Source organism: Propithecus coquereli, unplaced genomic scaffold (assembly GCF_000956105.1).
Source record: "Propithecus coquereli isolate 6110/MARCELLA unplaced genomic scaffold, Pcoq_1.0 Scaffold908, whole genome shotgun sequence".
NCBI classification, from domain to species: domain Eukaryota; kingdom Metazoa; phylum Chordata; class Mammalia; order Primates; family Indriidae; genus Propithecus; species Propithecus coquereli.
In genome coordinates, this window is record NW_012155374.1 from 238,282 (window position 1) to 260,470 (window position 22,189).

General features: G+C 54.3%; 1 protein-coding gene across 2 annotated transcripts; it reads right to left on the reverse strand.

Moving 5' to 3' along the window:
* Positions 1 to 473: 473 nt before the first annotated feature.
* WDR5 (WD repeat domain 5) lies at positions 474 to 21,822 on the reverse strand. 2 transcript variants are annotated; one of them, XM_012664723.1, is made up of 14 exons: positions 21,727 to 21,822; positions 18,640 to 18,804; positions 17,499 to 17,607; positions 17,045 to 17,118; positions 16,400 to 16,489; positions 16,110 to 16,199; positions 15,808 to 15,891; positions 11,498 to 11,553; positions 7,503 to 7,549; positions 4,832 to 4,907; positions 3,377 to 3,410; positions 2,968 to 3,042; positions 2,159 to 2,246; positions 474 to 908 (listed from the first exon to the last, which is right to left on the reverse strand). In XM_012664723.1, exons 2-14 carry the CDS (start codon positions 18,718 to 18,720, stop codon positions 808 to 810), a joined length of 1,005 nt encoding a protein of 334 aa, XP_012520177.1. In that variant the 5' UTR covers positions 18,721 to 18,804; positions 21,727 to 21,822; the 3' UTR covers positions 474 to 807. The 2 variants fall into 2 exon arrangements, with proteins under 2 accessions (XP_012520177.1, XP_012520178.1); XM_012664724.1 differs by lacking the exon at positions 21,727 to 21,822 and adding an exon at positions 19,003 to 19,049.
* Positions 21,823 to 22,189: the final 367 nt, after the last annotated feature.

Genomic DNA, 22,189 nt, shown 5'->3' on the forward strand with positions numbered 1-22,189 from the left:
GGGGGGTACACCAGCCAGGGCACCGCCTTTCCAGAGACATCCTTCCAGCCTCCTGCCCACTGTGAGACGTTCTCTACAAAGGCGAGTGCAGACAAGCTTCACATGAGGACGCAGTTGCCACACCGTTCACAAAATCCCTCCTTTTATTGCAATTTGTGGTGCTGCCTGTGGTATGAACATCAGTGACACAAACAGGGGACACCGCAACCTCCACGCTGTCAGCGCATGAACTATGCACTCCCAGGACACAAAAGGCTCTTTACACGAAATAACCTTACAACGCTGTTTCCAGAATGACGTGAAAATACGCCGGGAACCCGCGCACAGGCGGAGCCGCGTCTCCGAGCACCTACCGGACAGACGGGGCCAGACCCACGAGCACGCAGGGGCCGGGCCGCCAGGCCAGCGCCGCGGTGGTGGAGCTGGGTCGCAGCGTTCCCGCTGGGGCAGAGAATATCAAAAGATACAGAACATTTACTGGAAAAAACACAACTCATCATAAATTGAACTTCACTCTCTTGTAATAAAAAATTAAAAATTCTTCTTGACTGTGTTTGAGCACAATACAGACCAGGAACAACTCCCTAGACAGTGTTAGCGAATTGGCAAGAAACGTCACCAGCAACTTTTAGAACTTTCTGGTCGTCCACACTTTCCCCGTGGCCAAATCATCTTCGAGGAGGAGGCGGCGGCTCACGTCAGGCCCCACCCAGATCCCGGGGCCAGACCCGGGGGGCCTCCTCGACACCCACTTTTCTTGCCAATCTACGTCAACTTCCGACAGTCTCTCGTGTGGCGCCAAAGGACTTAGCAGTCGCTCTTCCACAGCTTAATCGTCTTGTCGTTTTCTAGTGCGGCCGAGGCGATGATGTTCTCTGTCGGGTGACAAGCTGTGGAGATGACAACATCTGAAAAGAAGGAGACCGTCATGAGCGCTCCCCTCGACTTGGGTCCGGGGCGCCACCCTACTGCCCCCGAGGAGGAAGAGGCCTCACACAGCCCTGACCACCCCTCACCCCGAGGCGGTTTCAGGGCAGCAACAAGCACCGCCGCCTACCACCTGTTCGGCTCAGGCAGCCTGGAGGGCGGGGCAGGAACCAGACAGGGTGTGGGACAGCTGCGCGGGAAGGCCGCATGGCAGCACCAGCCATGGGGACAGGACTCCGCGTGGCACACTGGGAGGCGCCCACGGGAGGCACACTGCAGCACCATGGGCTCAGAAGCCCGCACCCACGGGGACAACAGACCCCCTACGGTCCTCAGTTCTCTGTGGACAATGCCCCTATCTTAGCCGGACCCAGGGCCACCCACTCCTACCGCCTCCCACCACTCCTGGCCCCCATAGCATCATGCAGGGCTGCCTCTGTCCCTCAAAGGCATGTCCACCCTCAGCAGGGACATCCGAACGGGCTGGCACGTGTGGTCAGCCACGTCAGCACGTTCACAGCTTTTCCGTAAACTGAAGTGCCGTCTCCTCCAAGGGTGAAGGAGGCAGGAGCAGCCCAGGCCCAACACGGAGGGCACACAGCGGCCCCAGGACATCAGTCCCTTCCCAGCCTGGGTGGAGCTGCTCATCTCAGGCAAGAGAGGGCAACGCTGTCCTGGAATTCCACAGGGCTGCAGCACCCCTGCCCTCACCAACCCCAGAGAAGTGCCCATTCAGGGACAGTGAGGCAGCAGCGGCCTTCGAGGGCAGCCAGGACCCGGGACCAGCAGGAGCCTGCCCGGCCTCGTGAAGCCAAGGCCTGCCTGGGGATGGGAACCAGCGGCTCTGGTTCCCAGGACAGGACAGAGCCTCCAGGACAGGGTGCGGCGGCCTCCCCATCCCTGGCAGAGGAAACAGCTTGCCACCAAGTGGGACGGAGGCACGACCTCGCCCACCTGAGCAGGGCGAGAGCAACACGCACTTTCCGGACCAGGACACCCGGCAGGACCGGAAGAAGAGGGTGAAGCCAAGAGCCAGGCTGAGTCAGGACCAGCCCCGACCTGCCCCGTGACCCTGGGCAAGGGCACTTGGCAGCAGGCTCCAGAGTGGACAGTGCCCCTCCAGGGCCACCCAGAGGGCCGAGGAGAAAGAGGGAGCAGGCGGCACACCACACAGCTTTCTTCCTGAGCCACCACAGAATCAGTGAGTGGCACGCACGATGCAGGTGCTCACCTGTGTGGCCTTGTAGTTTCTGTACAATCTCTTTTGTCTGCAGGTTCCAGATGTAAACGAGGTTATCCTCCGAGCCAGACACGATCCACTGGGTAACGGCAGGGAGGATGGGGCGAGAAAAGCCAGGTCAGAGTTCACGCGTGTGGAAGGGCCAGAGCCCCAAGACGGCCCTCACCCCGCTCCCGCCCACCCTGCTGCTGCTGGGAGCCCAAACAAAAGCCCTGCTCGGCTCCAGCCCGGCCAGAAGCACCCTTCCCCCCACGCCTGGCCACACTCGGATGGCCAAGACCCACCCGCCACCAGAAAAGCAGCGAGGCCGGAGGATGTTTTCCCAAATTACCATTTTCTGACTTTGTCACTCACATCTCAGCCAAGTGTCACCCCTACTCTTAGTCAATCCCCACCTCAAACGAGGATAAAAGAAAGAGGTGAGCACTGAGACCAGGTGGTGGGCAGGAAAATGCGCTCCACCCGCCCCGGGGCAGGAGGGTCTGGGAGGGGCGGTGGGCAGCAGCCTCAGAGCCAGTGCGTCCACTCCCGACTCGCAAGGAAGCGGCCAGCCACCCATTCTAGCACAGCCTGATGACAGATCTGTCTCCATTAAAGAGAGTGAGGTGGATCGAGGAGAAGGTGTTCCTGACACATGCAGCCAGTACTTGGCAGTGTGACTTCGCTTTGGTTAAAACAGAAAACTACTATCTGTTGTGGGCACAAAAAGGCATCTCTGCAAGTATAAAGCAACCCCTAGCGGGTGTGACCTCTCTCGAGTTGGGAAGGTGTGAGAAGCTTCTCAGATGGGGGAAACTCACCTTCCCGCCAGTGACGGAGAAATTGGCAAATATGCAATACTTTTCATTCTTGTGGCCAGTGTACGTCTTCAGGCACTGCAACGGCAGGGGACAGGCGAGTCACAGGTCACTACTGCCCTGCGTGCTGGACAATTCTAAGTTCTAAGCGCAGGCACTTTACCACTAGCTGGTTCTGAAAATTACTCTAAACATATACAGGTACAAAGCCCACACAGTCAACGCTTTGACTTGCAGACTGGCAATCTGCAAAAGGCCAGGTCTCTCAGAAATCCGCACCAAACCAACTGAGTGGGCGGCTTTCCGAGCTCCCTCCTGCCGGCCTGCCGGGGGTCAGCTCTGCTACCGCCAGGGGCCACGGCGTGACACAGGCGCAGGCCTTCAGGACGAGCGCGCCTTCGTGGGAGCTCACCTTCCCCTTGCTGTAGTCCCAGAGCTTCAGGGTGCTGGAAGACAGAGAGAGGGGGTGAGGAGTCGCTTCTGGGGGCACCCCTCACCACTGCACCCGACTCTGCTGCCGCCACGTCGCAGCGACCACCAGCGTCAGGTGCAAAACCAGCGGGGCTGGAACCTCCTCCCCCATCAAAGTGAGGGTCCCCAGCACAGCGGGTGGGGCCCCCAGGTCCACAAAGTCCAGTGACTTGATAACATCCAAGAGCACGATGTATGAACCCCAAGTATTTGTAGATCAACGACGGACTTTTTTTTTAGTAAGAGAAAAATTATGAAATTTATTTTAACCTCCATACACAGGAGCCCCCAGAAAATGAAGATGCAACTCCCCAACAGCGTTCAGAAGCTTACACAACTTCTGGATGAAATGAGTCATGGGAGGGAAAGAGGAATTCTGTTGAGGGGCAGTAAAAGATTACTAGGGAGGCGAATGGTGGGGAGCAAAGGTTAACTGGTAAATGGTTCCCTTTGGAATTTAAATGCGTCTGAGAGATGGGACATTGTCTTCCTGAAGAGTCTGCTCAGGTGTGGCCACATTTCAGGTGTCACAGGGAGGGGAAGAAAAGAACAACTTTTGTCCAGGTGGGTCTGGATCTGAGGCAGAAAAGAGAGCAGCCACGTGGGGACAGGTGATGGTGTGGGGAGGAGATCGGGGACCTTGCGGTTGCCTTAATCAGTCCAGCATGTCAAAATGCCATATTCTGGGGTAAAATATTTTTAATTTCTTTCAGTCTACACTTTGAAACCAAAAGTTTCACATATTAAAAGCCAAGCAAAGACAGACTTTTAAAAAGGAAGCAGCTGGGTGTTGTGGTTCTAAATCAGTCCATGGTCAACCTCACAAGGACACGGAAGTCGTCTTGGTTCCAGAAACATCCAGAATAGACGTCTCGAACACTCTACTCATCCTAGGGGCAGGATCTTGCCCCAAGCACCAGGGGCTGACCAAGGCCAAGGCCGACCATGCGGCCCTCCGAGGAGGAGCAACAGCACGGTGGCCCCACAGGGCCCCCACGGGGAGAGGCCAGGGCTTAAATGGCCACCCGGGAGGGTGACAGTTTACAGGACCAAAACTCTGTCCCATAGTTTTGTCACAGGTAGAACTGAGGTGCTCAGAGGTCAGAACCAGAAAGGACCTCTGGGACACCCCTCCCACCCAGTCCTCCACGCAGGAAGGCTTTGCCCACCCCTGGTCACATAAGTCACTCAACGTCAAAACTGTGTCTCTTCAGACCAGAAATTCGGCCTCTTGCGGACGGGCAGGGGCCTTCCTTCCAGCCTAACAGCCCACATCCCTGAAGCCTGGGCTCCAGCACGAGTCTGCATCTGGTACCAAGAGCAACACCCGCTCCAAAGTCTCCTGCTGGGAAGGGACAGGTGTCCTTGGCAGGGAGGCCACCTTACTTGCACTTACTTGTCCAGCGTGGCAGCCAGGATGTATTTGCCGTTCGGAGAGAACTTCACGAAAGACACTGGGGGGTTATCGTCATCTGCATCGAAAACAGACAGACTGACACTGGGTGGGTGCTGGTGGCTCTGCTGGGAGGAGGGACAAGGCCCGCTCCCCATCACCCGTGTGGGCGTCTGAGTGAGGTCAGTGCCACCAGTGCCAACACCACCATGGAGCCGCCCGCACCTTCACCCGCCACTTGCACCGGAGGTGAGCGGGTTCTCGATGCCTCAAGCCCATGGCCCCGAGGGCACCTCTGACAAGGGACTTCAGGAACACAGCCTAAGGCAAGCCACACGCAGGTCACCGGGCCTCCTCGGCACCGGACGTGAGAGGACGAGGGACACTGACTACCTGACGCAAGGCGGTGTGCAAATACCCAGCTCGACTGAGGACCCCTCCACCCCCCGCCCCCGCTAGGAGCAAAGTCACCTGGGTAGTCATCCCCAGTCGCCTTCCTGGTGCTCAGTTACAGCAGCAGGAGACTCTCACATCCCTGCATCCAACCTTTGTGACACTGCACCCACATCTTTGCCTCTAACACTCTGGGTAAAAAGCTTAACCCCGGGGGCCCTGGGGATGCAGGGACAGCTGTCCTTCCTCACACGGTTGAGGAGTCAACACGCCCAGAAAGGCGTGCCAACAAAGGCCAGAGTTTCCAGGACGTGATAATCCTATTCAATCCTCAGGATGGGAGGAAGGTGTTCTCCCCTCGCCTGGGTGCAGAGGATGGAGTTCAAGGAGGTACACCCTGAGTGGGTCTGTCTAGCCAACCGGGGTCCCCTGAGCGTGCACATGCGCTGGTGTGTCCCAAGCACCAGAGAGGACGCAGCACACGGCATTACCACCAAGGGCACGCTGGGTCCCACAAGGCACCCGGGGCCTCCGCTCCCACGGGCTGGTCAAACACACTGAAAAGGCACAGGAGTTGGTGTGAAGCCCTTGGGCTCTTGCCCGGGGTCACACTGTGTCATGCAGTCTGGCCGCGGTCACAAGGGCCGGGCCCACTTAATTGAGTAACCCACTACGTCTAACCAAGCTACTGTGGCAAAGCGTGACTGGGAACTTATCAGCTGACCTGTCTTAGTGAAGCCCGAAGGAGAAATCAGATGGGAAAATTACCCTTGACCCCTCCTCCCCTTCCTCCCCTACCCTGTGCCCTGCGCTCAGCGCGCATGCAAACCACCCAGCGCCTGCGCTGGCCCCGGCCATAGCTCGCACTTGCCGTGTAGCTCTGGGCTGGGCAATCGGCCTCTCTGTAGGGTGGGGACACACCTCCACCTGCAGGAGTTACCATGACAGCAAGCAGCAATACTAGGCACACCAGGCAGCAGCTTGAGGGGGCCACCATCCTACTGGGCAGGGTCACCCACACCAGGCTTCTGTGCAAGACACTGACTGACACAGTGTGACTTCACCGTCAGAACGAGGACATACAGCAGAGGAGGGCCTCAGAGAGCAAGAAAACCTCAAAAGCCCCTGGTGGTAGTGACCCATGCCCCCCAAACTCATGTTCAAGCCCTAAGCCCCAGAACCTCAGAAGGTATTTGGAGACTCAACCTTCAAAGACATGTTTACGTGAAAATGAGGCCCTTAGGGTGGGCCCCTGTCCAATCTTTCTGGTGTCCTTCTAAGAGGAGGGAATTTGGACACGTGGAGACATCCGGGCACAGCCTACGTGGGGAGGAGTCAGTCGGCTGTCTACAAGCCAAGGAGAGAGGTCTCAGGAAAAACCAACCCCAAAGACACCTTGGTCTTTGACTTCCAGCCTCCACGACCATGAGAAAATAAATTCCTGCTGTTTGAGCTGCCTACTCTGCGGTAGTTTATCACAGCAGGCCTAGCAGACTAAGGTGGACGTTTGTTCTGTGACAGCCTAGGGAGGGACGAGGAGCTTAGGAGGCTGCACCTCCCCAGGTGGGCCCATCTCCCTCCCCCACCACCCAGCTTCCTCCTCAAGGTACGGAACTGGCAGATGCCCCAGGAGGCCACAGCCCATCCTACTCTAGATAGCAGGCCCACCCCATCCTACGCTTCTAACCTGGAACTCTGACCTCCAGGCCGGCCCAAGCTCATCAGCCTTCACACACGGGAACACCGCCCTCATGAGAACCCTTCCCGTCACCTGGCCTGCAGCCACACGCCCCCACATCGGGCAGCTCAGGCCATGTGGGTCTCTCCTTCCCCTCCTTGTCCCCAGGGGCAGACCTCAGGCCCATCCCTCCTCCCAGGGCACCTCCACCCACCTGGGCAGCAGCCCCCACAGAAAGGGATGCTCCAGGGCAGGGGCTCAGCTGCGCCTCTCAAGGAACCACCCTCGAGGCAAACACAGCGGGAGGAGCTCCGGAGCTGCCAGCACAGAGGGTCCGAGGAGGTCACTGCCGCCGTCCCCAGCAAGGCTGGACAGTACAGGCCTGTGTGGGCGCTAACACGCGGCCTCAGACTTAGCGGTCAGGAGGGAACTGGTGGGAGCGGTCAGAAGAGGAGGAAGATTCCTCCCAAAGGGAGCAGACCCAGGACAGAGGAGAAACGACTAACTCATGGAAAAGGGCAGGAGAGACCGCAGAAGTCCTCCCTGGCAGGTCCATAGACACAGCGTAAACACCCGGCCTGGAAGCGAGAGCCCAGCACTCACCGATGAGCGTCTTCAGGCACTGGCCAGAGGCGGTGTCCCAAATGCGACTTCAAAGCAAAAAGAACAAAATAGTTTGAGGAAGCGAGTTACCACAAGGAGCCTTGTGAGTGCCATTCTTAACCAGATACAAGTTTTAGGACTGAGACGCTCTTCCCCACTTCATTTAACAATTATTCCCTCATCTTCCAAGCACTGGATTGTATACAGTCCACACACGCTCCGTGCACCCAGACCACGGACGTCTCTCCCACGAGCACCGCCCACCTGCCCGCCCTTCCCGGCCAACGAGGGCGCCCACGGCCTTCCTCGCAGGCCTCTCCACGCACACACTCCAGCACGCAGTCACGAGGGAGAGGGCTCTTCAAATATAAAAATGGGAGTACTATGTGCAATTCTCCAGACGCCCCTTTAGTTAAGTAGCAAGAGAACATATTCAAAGACCACTATTCCCTGAATGGAGGGGCCAGGCACTTCCATCGTTCCAGTTTCAGGGTTTCTGTGATTTTTGCCAAAACAGTCGCATTTTAGAAGCAGAGCCCGCTTGTGTGAGCACCTACACTTCTAGAGCCCCCAGCAGTGGCGCTGGCTCAGAACAGACGGACGACTTTCCAAGCATCACATCCCCATCCTGCTGTCTGTCAGTGTCCTTGCGCCCTCCCCTGGGCACTGACTCTGCCCCAGGGCGATGACCCCCTCCCCCTCACTCCCGGAATGCTGGCAGGGGCCCCAGGGCACTCTCACCTCGAGCCTCCTTCAGTCCCACCCGCAGTGCAGAGGTTCCAGGGACAAGACCACACTGTGCTGCAGCCACTGCACCTCAGGTTTTAAAACCTGTGAGTGGCAGCTCACGCCCTCACTCCCACTTTCTCATTCTGTCAGCAAACAGCTCCATTATGCTTCTCTATGGGTCTTAAATTCACTTTATCTAGTTCCACAAACACCCTGGAGGGATGCTAAATGGAGCTGCATTACAGCAGATGCGCTTAGGACAACAGATGCTCAGCCACCACCGAGGATGTGGCCGTATGATTTGTCTCCAAGCCTTAAATTCTTCGGCGTGTGCCCTTTTGGTTAGACTTTCTCATTTCCTGTATGGGTCCGTCTTGCTTTCTTATTAGACACGTTCCTAAAACTCTCAGCATTTCCGTCCTTGTTATGCTAGCTGAACGTTTTCCCCAACTGTACAGGGAAAAATGGTCACTTTTCAAGCATGGACCTTGCCAGACACATGATCACATTCTGTAGCCAGCAGAGCCTGGTGCTTCTAAGCCCAGAGTTTAGAGCTACCACATGGTGTGTCACCAGCTGAGGGACAACTGGCCAGTGCTGTCACTGCTGAAAAGTAGGGATGGCCACAGCCAAGTACCCATGTCATAAGTTAAATGAGTGAATATTTGAAAAGCACAATGTTGTTGGCTTTTGAATTTTTTAAAATACACAAACATACCATCTACAAAGAGATAAATCTCTATTCAGTTTTCATACAATTTTCATTTTCTTATCACATTAACTAGAAACTCCCAATGCTCAGTAACGGAAACAGGCAGGCCTGTTTTGCCCCTGACTTCAGCAGAAATAGTCTTAGCATGTCACCGTCTATTAGGAAAAGTTACTAGTTCCCAGTAAGCAGCAAACATTGGTTTATCTTGCTAAAAGGTTATCAGGAGTGGCTGCTGGGTACTATCAGGTGCCTTTCCAGCCTTTCCAACCTCTCCCGATAAATTATATGGATATTTGTCTTTAATTCATTGATATAATTAGATTGTAGGTTTCTTGATGTTCCTGTTACGATAATTATTTCATTAGTCGATACACTTGCTCACTCATTGAATATTACTTTCTGATACACTGCTGGATTCAGTTTGCTAGTAATTTCTTTGGAATCTGGCACAATATTCCCGAGTGAGGTCCCCTCTTTTGGGAAGCAGGGTCATGCCAGACCCCTAAAATGAATTAGGGAGCCTCAGTTTTCCTATCGTCTGGAATAGTTTACATGACCTTACAAGTTTCTGTTATTTAACTGGATTCAGGTATAAATCCCAAGGACTGATATTTTCAGGACTCCAATGCCATTTCCAGTCTCTTCAATGGTGACTGGTCCCTCAAGGTCCCACCTCAGGGACAGAGGCACTTCCTCTTCCTGACTTCTCCCTGACCTGCAGTTTTCCCGCCCACTTCCTATTTCCAATCTTACTTATTTTTGTTTTTTCCATAATTGGGCTTATGATAGTTTTAACTATTGGCCTTATCAAAAAATAGACCTTATTTTAATTTTATAAATTCCCTCTCAGTTTCTTTGGTACATTTTTTCTCATTTCTTTACAAAGTTTTGAGAGCCAAGTCCATGAGTGATTCTGAGACTGCTCCGTGCTCTTAAGAAAACATCCAGAGCTTCCGGGTCGGGGAACGCACAGGTGCCAGGAAGACTGTGCCCGGAGAGTCCCGGCAGCTCGTACCTTGCACGCCGTGGCCTGCCTGTGCACCTCTTCCATCTGGCTGTGTCTGAGTTGCATCCGTTATACCAAACTGGTAAGTGGTCAAGTGTGGATTATGGCTTTAATCGCAGCCAGCGCAGGGCCCCAGATGACCTCGTTTGTGCCGCAGCACATCCTGGTGACCTTGGCCCCAAACACCGTCACAGTGCTGGACCCAGAGCTCAAACGCTGGGGAGGGCCTGGACCTGTGCGCCGCGGAGCCTGTGGACAGGCTGGTGACCGGGTGCCCCAGGCACAACTCTGTCCTGCAGTCACCTCCCTCCAGACCCATCTAGCCAAGACGCATGATGGGACCTGTGTGCCGACCACAGACTGTGACCCTCTGGGGCTCGTCGCGCCAACACTCCTCGGAGAGCCAGACCGGAAACTGAGTGAGAGGTGCAAGTCCAGCTGAGGCTCCTTCAGGCCCCCAGCGCACACCCTCACCTGCACAGTTGGAAAAGAAGCTTTAAAGGCACTTCTGATTTTTATTTTGGAGGAATGATGTTACCTAATATTGTCAAATAAAATTCTTACTAAAAAAAAAAGCCTACTTTGTGCTTGTAGTATACACTGTACTCTACATGTAGTAAAGAAATAGCTAATGGTGTCGCCCAGATCGCCCATCTTCGGTCGGAGTCTAAAAGAAATATGTTAACAACACTCAAACAATTGTATGTCAAGTTCTCCTTATATTTCTAGTTTTGATCCTGTATCTTCTGGCTACTATGCTACCTGGTGTACAGGTCTCTAATTCTTTTCCCTAAATTCCACCTGCTTTATCACACGTCCCTCTGCCCTGGCCAGCGCACGTTTTCCCCTGAGGGTTCCCAGTGGCCCGACAGGAAGTCCTACTAAGGTCTTCAACTCGGCCAGTACCTGCCACAGTTCCGTCCTCCCTAGAGACACCTGAACATGCTAGGACCGCTTCTCCCTCCACACCCGAAGTACAACCCAAATGTTCTCACTCCCCACACCTGCCCCCATCATGAATGCAGCTGAGCTAAGTTTAAACATTTTCTTCCTCGTTCTCCCTTGTGTCTCCTGCAGACCCTGGACACACATGAGAGACGCCCAGTTCCACAAGCATCATCCACTCGGCCCTAACTGGGGATTCCACGGGAAACCACGTCCCTCTGCCTCCCGCCCTTCCCTGTGCCGGGACCTGTTCCCATTCACCTGTTCAGGACGTTTCCTCAATGGGGCAAGACGATACACTCTCAAAATCCTCCCGTACCTGCACATCTTCCACCTCCAGGGGTCCAACCGCCCCTTTTCCAGCAGCTCGTGAAGAGCTCGTGTGCACGCCTACCTGCAGCGGGAGGCTCCCAGCCACACCGACCCCAGTGCCCCCGGAATCCTATCTGCACACGTCTGTAGCCCCGCTAGAGTGTAAGCTTCTGGACGTTAACGACTTGCGTCTCTTTTTTTCACTGCTGTACCCCCAGAGGCTGGAAAAGTGCAAGAGTAGGCTGTTAGTAAGTATTTGATGATTAAATGCAGTAAAGGTTTTCTACTTACCAAAGACCATCGTAGCTACTTGAAACTATCAAGGATCCATCACGATTAAAGTGGACCTGAGAATTAACAAGAGGGAGGGAAAAAAGAAACTTACTTTCCAGTCATCAACAGACTGCCGCTCGCCTGAGTGGGCCTGCTCTTCACGATCACATAGGACAGCAGGAAACGCACGTCCTAGTGCACACTGAGCAGGCCACAGACCCGGCTCCGGCCTACGCGCCACAGGTATCCTGAACACGCTCAGACATGGTGCGAACGCACACAACGACCATTGTCACCTGGCGTCTAAAGCAGTTTGGTTTATGACGGACACCATAAAAAGAAAAATCAACCTCAAAATATGTCTTGAGTATTTAAATCACTTAAAAGCTACGAATGTACTGCTGAAGAGAAACTAGGACCACCAACCAAGTCCCACTTGGCTCTATGAAAAGAGGGGCAGCTTCCAAGTCTGTTGGTCTGTGCTGCTGCGAGGACAGCCTGACAAGGTCGATGTGGCTCAGAATAACTTTCCCTGAGCCAACAGTAAAAAAGAAATGATAAAAACCAGGAGGGAAACACCCCCTTTATCAGTCACCATCATAAGAAGGGAACTCCAGAGCCTTCTTGCTCTTCCCCCTAGTGCATCAACCGCCCACTGATAGCTACCAGGAAACCCGAGTCCCAGACACTCTGAGGCCAGGGACACTGACTGGTGGAGGCCCAGCTCCACCTTTTCAGATGAGATGGAAATGAGATCCAGGCCGCTGCAAACCTGCCATCTCAGAATAGGTGAGGCTCCGACTGCTGTGGGTCCCTGCACGCTGACCTATGGTATTTCCAAATCACTGCTTTTATCTGCATGCCTAATGCACAAAGAAATTGCAACCTGACGATGGTCCCTTTCTTACAACTGATTTATTTCATTTTTCTTATGATTTTTTCCAGTTGAATCTTACTGGGAATAAATGTAATCACGACATCAGGACCTAAGGTTCATCACCAATTCCTACCATGTTTATTTGGGTCCTAGGCAGACGGGACCCGGAATAGGCCTTCTTACAAACAAGTCACACCTTTTGGAAACTGTCTGGTTTCATGCTGTGAGTGAAATATTTCCTATGTGAAATTAAGCTGCACAAGGAAGCCCTGGTTTAGCTATGCAGGGATGGGGCTGAGGCCGTCTGTTCGCGTCTACTGTCCAGACCAGAGTTTCCGGCTCTCAGTACCATCACGTTTTAGGCCGGACTCTTCTGTGCCACTGGGAGCTGTCCTGGGTAACAGCAATCTTGTCCTTTCCTCATCAGATGCCAGGAGCATCTAGTTGTGACAACCCAAACCGTCTCCAGACATTGCCATGTGTCCCCGGATGCCAACCTGCATGCACCAGAAGCATCTGCAAGCTGTGAAAGCGCGGACTCCTGGGCCCCACCCCAGAGCTTCTAATTGGGCTGGGGTCCAGGATGTGCATTCCACGCTCGTTCCCAGGGGATGCTGCCGTTGCCGGTCTGGGAAACACACCTGGAAAAGCCCTAGGCTGGACTGTACAAGAGCATTGCCCGCCGTGGGTATAATTTTAAGCTTTCTAGTAGATGCATTAGAAAAGTAAAAAATCCAGGTGAAATTAGTTTAATAGAATTTAACGCAGTGTATCTAAAATATTATTAATATTTCAACACGTAATATTACAAATTAAGACAAGATACCTTACATTCCACTTTGCTGCCCTAGGCCTCTGAAGCCTGAAGGCGCACAGCAGCTCACATTCGTGGTGCTGGGTTGCCGGGTGCAGCTGGTGGCTGCCATGCTGGACAGCTTGGCTCTCAAAGACGCTCTCCAGGAGACACTTGAGAGCTTAGTAACTGTTTGCACCCTATTTCTACCAGCTCTACTGACAGGCTGCTCTGGCAGCAACAGCTACTTAACTGTGACCATCTGGTCATTACCCTCTCAAACGTACCCTCCTAACTCACAGCGATCATCTAACCACATTCACCCCCAAACAGGCTCTTAGCAAGGCCACTGTGCTAGATGGCAATGAGTCGACACGAGGCCCCAAAACTCACGCCACCAATCCCATGCTGTGCTTGGCTCCAGCTTCCTAACCACATCCAAATACCACCCACTGGCAAACGTGGCCTGGCTTTTCCATTCAACCAAAGTTCAGGTGCGAGAAGCCATACAGTCTATACCGTATATTCTAGAAGACAAGCAAAAAGTAAGTGCTGCAAAGAAATAAACAAAGCCACAGAAAAGAACCCAACAGGGGACGGCAAGTCCCCTCAGATAGACAGTCCAAAGGGCGCTCTGGGCACCCTGGAGCAGATAAGCAGTGCAGAGGCTCTGGAGAAGGGGACGGCCCACTGCTTAGTGTGGGGTGAGGCTGCAGATGCATGGTCAGAGGGGCCTTCAGCTGAGAAGCAAAAGAGGACAGGGCCTGGACCAAAGCAGAGGACAGCGACAGGAGGCAGACAGCAGAGTGCTCACTTGCCTTGAAGTCGCTAAAGCTCCAAAACACACCTGTTGAAAAACTAAATGTACATAACGACACAGAATTTCCCCTTCCAAAAGTCATCCTACAGAAACCACCACACGAGCATGCAAGGCCGTGCAAACAGGATCTCAATGCGCTTTTTGTAAAAGTGAAAATTACACGCAAGCACTCAAAGGGTGATTGGCAAATATTAACTCCTCACACAGCAGCCCACACCAGCAGCCCACAGGCAGGGACACGTACTGCCATCAGAGACACCCCAGACGGCCCTTGGCAGTGGAGCCGGCTGCGAAACAGCGGCTGTGCTGCAGCATCACTGTTATTACAGAGCGAACGGAATGAGCCAGACTGGAAAATACATCTTCAAAAACACAAAGCAGAGGACCCAGAGGGACAGACCAATCGCTCGGCAGCTGACACGGGGTAGGAGCTGGGGAGATTCTGAGTTTCTACTTTCCATGTTTGCTCGCCTTTTTTTGGATACAGGGTCTTGCTCTGTCGCCTGAGCTAGAGTGCAGGGGTGTCATCGTAGCTCACTGCAACACTAAACTCCTGGGCTCAAGTGATCCTCCTGCTTCAGCCGCCCAGGTAGCTGGGACTATGGGCGTACACCACGACATCTGGCTGATTCCTTTGTATTTTGTAGAGGTGGGGTTTCGCTCTTGCTCAGGGTGGTCTCGAACTCCTGGGCTCAAGCGATCCTCTTGCCTCAGCCTCCCAAAGTGCTGGGATTACAGGCGTGAGCCACCATGCCCGGCCTGGATTTTTTTTTTTAAATGAGCAAATGTCACTTTTGTAGGAAACCAAGACATTTAGGATCCTACCTATTATCTGGGAGTCCCACCTGCAGCCACCCCGGACCACTAGGATGCTCACAGAACTCTTTCTTTCAACTCGGGGGCCATCAATCAAACCGATTTTTCTGGTGTCTTCATGGGCATTTGTTTGCCACCCCCAGTCTGAAAGTCAGTTCTGCTCTGTGACTCCACGTGCCCTGGAGGGCAGGGGACTGGTAGCAAGGGCCAGGCCTGCATGGCATCACCTCCACAGCAAACAGACTTTTGCAACGGCGGTGACTCTGGGCCCACAGGGGCCGTGTGCAGGTCCCAGACTCCACAGCCCCACCTCAGCCCAGACGCACTGTGTGTCCTGTACACACCAGGGCTTTGCCTGGTGTCTCAGCTCGGCAGACGCATTCCAAGGGTAAAGTGCTTAAAATCACACACCACCAGGATGTTAGAACATGAAAAGCACATGTGCTGGGCAATAGTGAACAAACCATATGCATGATTCCTTCTACTTCTTGAAAAAGGCAAGTTTGGCTAAGAAACCACCTCAGTCTCTTTGTTAACAAAGGAAACTTTTGACCGTTTTTTGAAAAGGAGCAATTTGTGATATTGCATGTAGTTTAACTCTCGTCCATTTGTTTTGCACACTGGGATGGCATCTGCAAAACGGCAGGACATGTCCATGCACAGAGCTTATTCTCCAGAGGGCTCTGACAGCTCCCACCCATGACTGGGTCAGCCCCACCACCCCGTCCACCAACACCAACTTTCTCACACATCCCAATGCACAGCTCCCTCTGCCCCAAACACCCTTCCAGGTTGCCTGTCCTGTTAGTGTCAGTTCCCGAACACCTGTGGCCACCTGCCTCCCGGCCCACACAAAGGGCCTCACCACAGGGCACCCTGCTGGCATCTAACCTGTCTCCCCACTGCACATAGGGCCAAGAGATCTCTCGGGTCCCCAGCCCCAACCTCTGATCCCCACTCCAGACTGCTGTGCAACAGGAGTCAGCTGGACATGGGCCATGTCCGCTGTCAGAGGGACTTACAGCTGAGACCGGATCTGAGTGAGCTGGCAAAGTCTTGAGGCACTTCCCTGTTTTCACGTCCCATATCCTCACGCTTTCGTCAAACTGAAGATGAAAGAAGAGATTAAAGTGACTCTACAGTAAGGAGGAGAGAAGACGAGATTCCCCAGAACTAAGACCTGCCACCGCCTCATCCTCGCCACGAACGGCACAGAAAGGACTCGAAGCCCACCCACCCTGCCCACGGTGCTGTGCAGTCAGACACAACAACATCGCACACCCAACATCACCTCCCATGGAGAAGACACAACAGCCGCACTTACTGAGCCTGAGACAATGAGGTTGGACTGGGGGTTGAAGTTACAGCAAAATACATAATTACTGTGCCCCTTCAGGGTTTTCAGACACTTTCCCTAAAACAGAGTATTATTTGATTAAGTTATTCCCAGCGGTTATTTTCCCAAATATCAGCATCCGGCCACACTCATCAATAGCTTCAAGGCACACCTGACACCCTGCTGGTGACTGGCTGTTCCCCAGATGGAACTCAGCCCCAGCCCTTTGCCCCCCGCAGCCAGTCTTCCCTGGGAGAAGAGCGCCAAGTGCTGCTCACCGAGCTGACGTCCCATATCTTCAAGGTTTTATCATCTGAAGCGGAAACAAGGAGGTTGGAATCAGACGACCAGGCTACGTCGGATATTCCCTTGGGAGAAAAAAATGTGGTCACCATCTTGGCAGGATAAGACACGCCCAGCCAGCAAAGGTCAAAATCCCAAACTCCCATTCCCCCCTCAGAAGTTCCCCGGCTAGTGTGAACACACGGAGGACACACGGCACAGCCCCAGAGGAACAAGCAGGGTCTGTGGTTCTGCCTGGTCTCACGGACAGCAGAAACTCATCTGTGGACGTCGAAAGCATTTGCATTAAAAACACAAGGGGGCTGGACACAGTGGCTCACGCCTGTAGTCCCAGCTCTTTGGGAGGCTGAGGCAAGAGGATCGCTTGAGCCCAGGAGTTCGAGGCTGCAGTGAGCCATGATGACACCACTGCACTCGAGCCTGGGTGACAGAACGAGACCCCGTCTCAAAAAAAAAAAAAAAAAAAAAAAAAAAACAGCCCACAAGAGGCAAGTAAGTACAACAAAGCACAAGGGAAAACTTACATCTGAACACCTGGCCCTGGACACGGGCCTGACCCTACTAGACGACAGGGGCTCCCCTGTTAACAGTCCACTTCACCTCACACGGTTGCGACCTACCAGCTTGTGACCAGATATGGTTTTCTCAAATTTTCCATCATATGCTCCCCAAATTTTAATGAGTTTGTCAGCAGCTGAAAGAAATAAAAAGAAGCTGAGGCTCAGAGTGGGACATGGGTGTCCAGCCATCCAGAGCCAAGCCTGGGCTTTCCCCACGTGAGCCCCTGGTAACCAGCATGAGCTGAACCGCACTGGAACCCATGCAGCATGGCCACGTGCAGGAGAGGGCCACTCCCCTCCCCGCTCCCCAAGGCCCCCCTTCACTTCAGAGGGGCAATGGGCACAATGCCAACAGGCACCGACTTCTCCGCAGCTCCTGGAAGGGGACACGCTGCTTGCTACGACGACTCAGTGGTAGTGTCTGAAAGCAAGCCACCCCCCAGCCCCACTTCCTGGCTTCCTGACTGCAGGTCAGACCAACTGCCCCCGGCAGCTGAAGCGCCCTGCTACGTACATGAACTTGCCAGCCACTCTCCATTCGGGCTGAATTTCACGGAGGACACTGCTTTGGTGTGGCCAGCAAGGGTGAACTTTAGAGCATAGTTTGGTTTAACAGGCGTCGGCTGTTGGAGAGACAGCATAACTTAAATTAGCAAAAAGTAACCACCACTATGCAGTTCAACAGGTTATCCCTTTGGATTTGACTCCTAAAGTTTAATTTTAAACTCAGATATTTTGCGCTGCAAATCCACATGCCAAGTGCCTAATAGAAGTCTCTATCTGGATGTAACTTTTTAATACATTGACTGCTGTGTGAGTTGTATTTAACTCAGGCTAGTTTTGAGCCCAGGGCCGCATGAGGCAAAACCCTGCAGTTGGCTGCTGAAAATCTCACTTGTTGACGTTCTTATTACTACATTATCTACAATTCTAAAAACATGGATTGCATCGCATATAACTCACACACAGAAAATAATAAAAAATAACAAATTAGAAAGGATCATTTGTTTTAATAAAACACCACGGCCCCAGGGAAAAAAGATTTTTTTCTAGTGTAGCACACACGTTCAATGTGTCAAACTGAACATGAGTAAATCTGAGCCCATTATTTCCCCCTCAAAAACCCCAGCTTCTCCTGTAGTTCCCACCTCAGTTTCCACCAGCGAGCTAGAAATGTTCAAGGCCCTCGAGGCACCATCCCACCCGAACCCCTCCTGTGACCCTGCCACATTACAGGGGTCCCTACCAGCTCCAGGCTAGCCCTCCTCCCACTCAAACTGTGGCCTCCCCAAAGCACCCCTGAAAGCACCGCTCCCCTTGTCAGAGCTCCACAGGAGGGGCCTGCAGGCCTGCCTGTGTCAGCGTCGTGGGACAGGGTGGAGGTGCTTATGAAGAGATGGTTTCTGGGTGCCACACAGACTCTTACAATCAGGACCAAGAATCTGTATCTGATAAAGCCTCCTCCAAACTGGGTGACAGGTTTGGGTATCCCTGACACGGCATGGAATAAGCATTCATTAGGTATGTGACCAATGAATAAAAATTGGCAGAGATGTTTAACTTAGTAGGGGAGACCACTTATGGGCTTAACGTTTCCAAGAATCCCTTAGCATATTTGTCCCTGGGAGGCGCCCCAGGAGCCCCTGGGCAGGCACCTTGCTCTGAGTGGCAGAGGAAGAAGGGGTCGGCTGTGCTCTGGCAGCCTCCGTCTCAGGCTTCTTCTCCTCTGTCGCCATGGCTCTGAAGCCTGCCGCACGGGGGATGTGGCTGGAGTCACAGTGGAAAGAGGCACTCTGCTAACCGAGACCTAGAGTGGAGACCTAGGCCAATAAACATATCGTGCTTTTAAAAATTGATTTCCAGTACAAACAAGAAGACATGTGATCACCATATTGAGCCCTGTAGCAAATCAACTGTTCCAAATTGGGGAATCTATCACCCTAACTCCATGCTAATACTTTTCAGCTGCTCCGCTAAGACACCCCTGCTCTCCCCCTTTCCTGATCATAATGAAAGACCTCAAGAGTGCTTCCTATTTTGTCATCCAGATGTTTGTAGGGATGCGGCACAGTTTGTGTAAACAAAATGCAATTTTCATCAAAGAGCCCTTGACATATTAAAAAACTGAAAGGTTTCTTGACAGAAAACTAATATGCCAAATGACAAGACTAAGCTTCAGGGTGTAGAAGTTTGGGAACACGTCCAAATCCTAACAGGCACCCCAAGTGAGGCAATCATGTTAATGGCCATGTTTGAAAACATTAGCTGGTGCATCCAGGGGGGCTCCGCTGTCACTATGCACAGGCTGCAGATGCGAGGCGCCTTCCAGAACGGTAACAGTTCACAGGGCTCTCATCCCTGGTCAGGTACCGCAGGACAGCAACAAGAGCAAACCAGAGCCAGCTCTGCCAGCTGGAGTTTCCACATCCTGCCTTCTGGAAACAGCCTGGAGTCCAGCACTGCCACTGCACGCAAGACCCATGCTGCAGAGGAGGGAAAAGAGACCGCAGCTCGGTTTCAGCTTAACGACAGGGAACCATCCAAACCGTGCAGTGACTAGTTTCCTCTACCACAGGAACACATCCTGTTACCTGAATACATCTCATAAAGATTATTCCGAAACGAGGGGCAACACTGCCAAAAAGGAGAGCCAGTGAGACATGCTTGCAAATATCAGTGGCTATACAAACCCCAGAAGCTGGCACCGCCATTAATCTAACGACTTTACACACCGTCAATTCTGGCTTGGAGCTGAAAACTGAAGTCTTGCACAGGCTCCTTATACGGCGAAATGGAAGCCACCAAAAAAGAGCATGTCTCAAAGTCTTCATCCCAGAGGAAGGAAGACAAATTACAACACCCAGGGGACAGAGAACAGGTGTGGCCACAGCTCCATTTCACCTGCAGCAAAGATTACCAGCCCAAGGATGGATCACGCTGCATCGAGAGGCCAAATACCATGGGGGGTGGGGGAAGGAGGCCCTGTAGAGCTGCCCAGGGGACAAGGTGCTGGTACGAAGCTGGCGCTTATCTTAGTGCAACCTGGCCATGCCAATTTAACTCGACTGCTGTCTACTCCTCTGCAGCATGTACAAGCAGAGGGAAGAGAGGAGCTAAGGAAACCCAAGCAAAGCAAGGAGCTGGCAAGTCTGTTTCAAAGGCCCTACTGTGAGGAAGCCAGACCAGGGCAAGAGCTGAGCGAAGTGTGGTGGCGCCCTACCCATGTGAAACACCAGAGGAAACAGGAGAGGCTGCGGTGGCTGGTCTCTACACTCACAGGGGTGCAAGAGGCAGCTCAGGAGACCTAAACTAGCATAAGGTGAGGCTCACCTGGAGGTGAGTGGTGACTACTGCAAACACCTGGGTGCCCTGAGGTGAGGAACAGATAGGTGGTCTTACAGAAAAGGTGCCCAACCAGCCCAACCCTTTGGGGGGTTTAAAAAAACGTTTAAAAAAAAGTCAGCCTGACTTTTAAGAATATGATTTCTTGATCCAACAGACCAAGTCTCTTGGGTGGAGCCCAAGGCTTGGCACTTTCCACAAACATTCAGGCCTTTCTGTGGAACAGTTGTTTGAGGCAAAAGGGAAGCAGGTTAGGGACTTGATCTCACGCAGGAGGGGCACGAGATGAGATGGTCGCAGGCAAGGCAGCTGGCCTCCCCAGCAGGTGCTGCCCCCTCTTAGCAGCCACAGCTTTTCATCCAGGTGAGCCTGTGTCCAGGTAAGCCTGCCTACCTGAGGCCAACCAACCGAACCGAACGTCAGCATGCTCTCCTGGCCTGTGTGTCAAATGCAGATCCCTGGGCTCCAGCCCAGATACTTCAGTGCACAGGTGTGCAAAAACAGGAAGTGATCTACATTTTAAACAGGCACCCAGGTGACTCGCGGGTGGCCAGCAACAGAGTTGGGGACCATCACTCTCCCCACCTTGGTTCTTGGACGCACCCCCGTCCTATGTTTACCTTGCCACAGCTGGCTGTCTGCTCACCTACCTGCCTTCCCTATGAGGCTGGGACAGCACCCGCCAGACTCGAAGCTTACAAAAGCCTTTCAGAAGAGGCGTAAAGGGGCCGGGGGCAGAAAGTTGCACGAGGAGGCTAGTAAGGAGTGTCTGCTAACAGCACGCAAAATGGCTTTGCAGACGCGACCGGGAGTGGCCTGAGACCTGCATGAGGAGGGGCTCTCCCTGGTGACAGAGGACCCCCACCCCAGACTCTCTGCGGCGAGGGACGGCGCCTGGCGGCCGCGAGGCTGCCAGGACGAGCAGCGGGGTCGGCCTGGGGGCACTGCCGCAGGCGGGGAAGCGCGCCCCGTGCAGGGACTGCGTGCGCTCGGGGGTCCGGGGTTTCCGTGGGGTGGGCGGAAAGGGAACATGTGAGGGAGGACACGTCGGCCACGGGAAAAGGAAGTCCCGACACCCCAAACCCGGACTCAGGTCCTGTCAGCGGGCCGGCGGGGCAGAGGCGACGAACGCGAGCGGGGCGCACCCGCGGGCGGGGCGCAGGGGAGGGGCCGGAGCGGGAGCCGACGGGGGCCCGGCGAGGGGCGTCTCCAAGGAGGGCCCGCCCCGCGCAGGAGGCAGTCCGGGCGCCCCGGGGACCGCCGCGGCGGGGCAGCGCCCGGGCTGGGCCCGGCCCGAGGCCCGGGGGGAACACGTGCGGCGGCCGGGGGCGGTGTGGAGGGCCCCGGCGTCGCCCCGCCGCCCGTCTCGTGCCTGCCGGGCCGGGTGGCCGCCCGCTTACCTGCCGGGCCGCGGCGGCGGGGCCGGGCGCTTGGGGCGTCGCGTCAGCCCCCGCCTGAGCGGGAGCGCGGACCGAGCTCGACGAGGCGGCGCTCGAGCGGGCGCCAGGCGGCGTGGGGAGCGGCAGTGCGCGTGCGCGAGGGGAGGGGCGGCGTCCGTGGGCGGGGCGAGCGCACAAAGCCGGCCTTTCGGAGGGGCGCTACGGGCAGCGGCAAGGGCCGGAATTCCTCGGGCACCTCAACGCCTTAAAGAGGCAGCACGCGGCGCGCACTTCTGCTTCAAAGCATTGAACCCAAAATTGGGCTGGTGCAGACCCTTCCTCTCCTGCACTCTCTAAGGATGGAAAGCATGCTAACGCCCACAGGAAAGTGCCAGCGTGCCCCTCGCACTTGCAGGAAGGGAGCACGCCCACACACCGTGCGTGCGGGCCGGCGCGCACCTGGACGGCACCTGCTGGGCAGGGT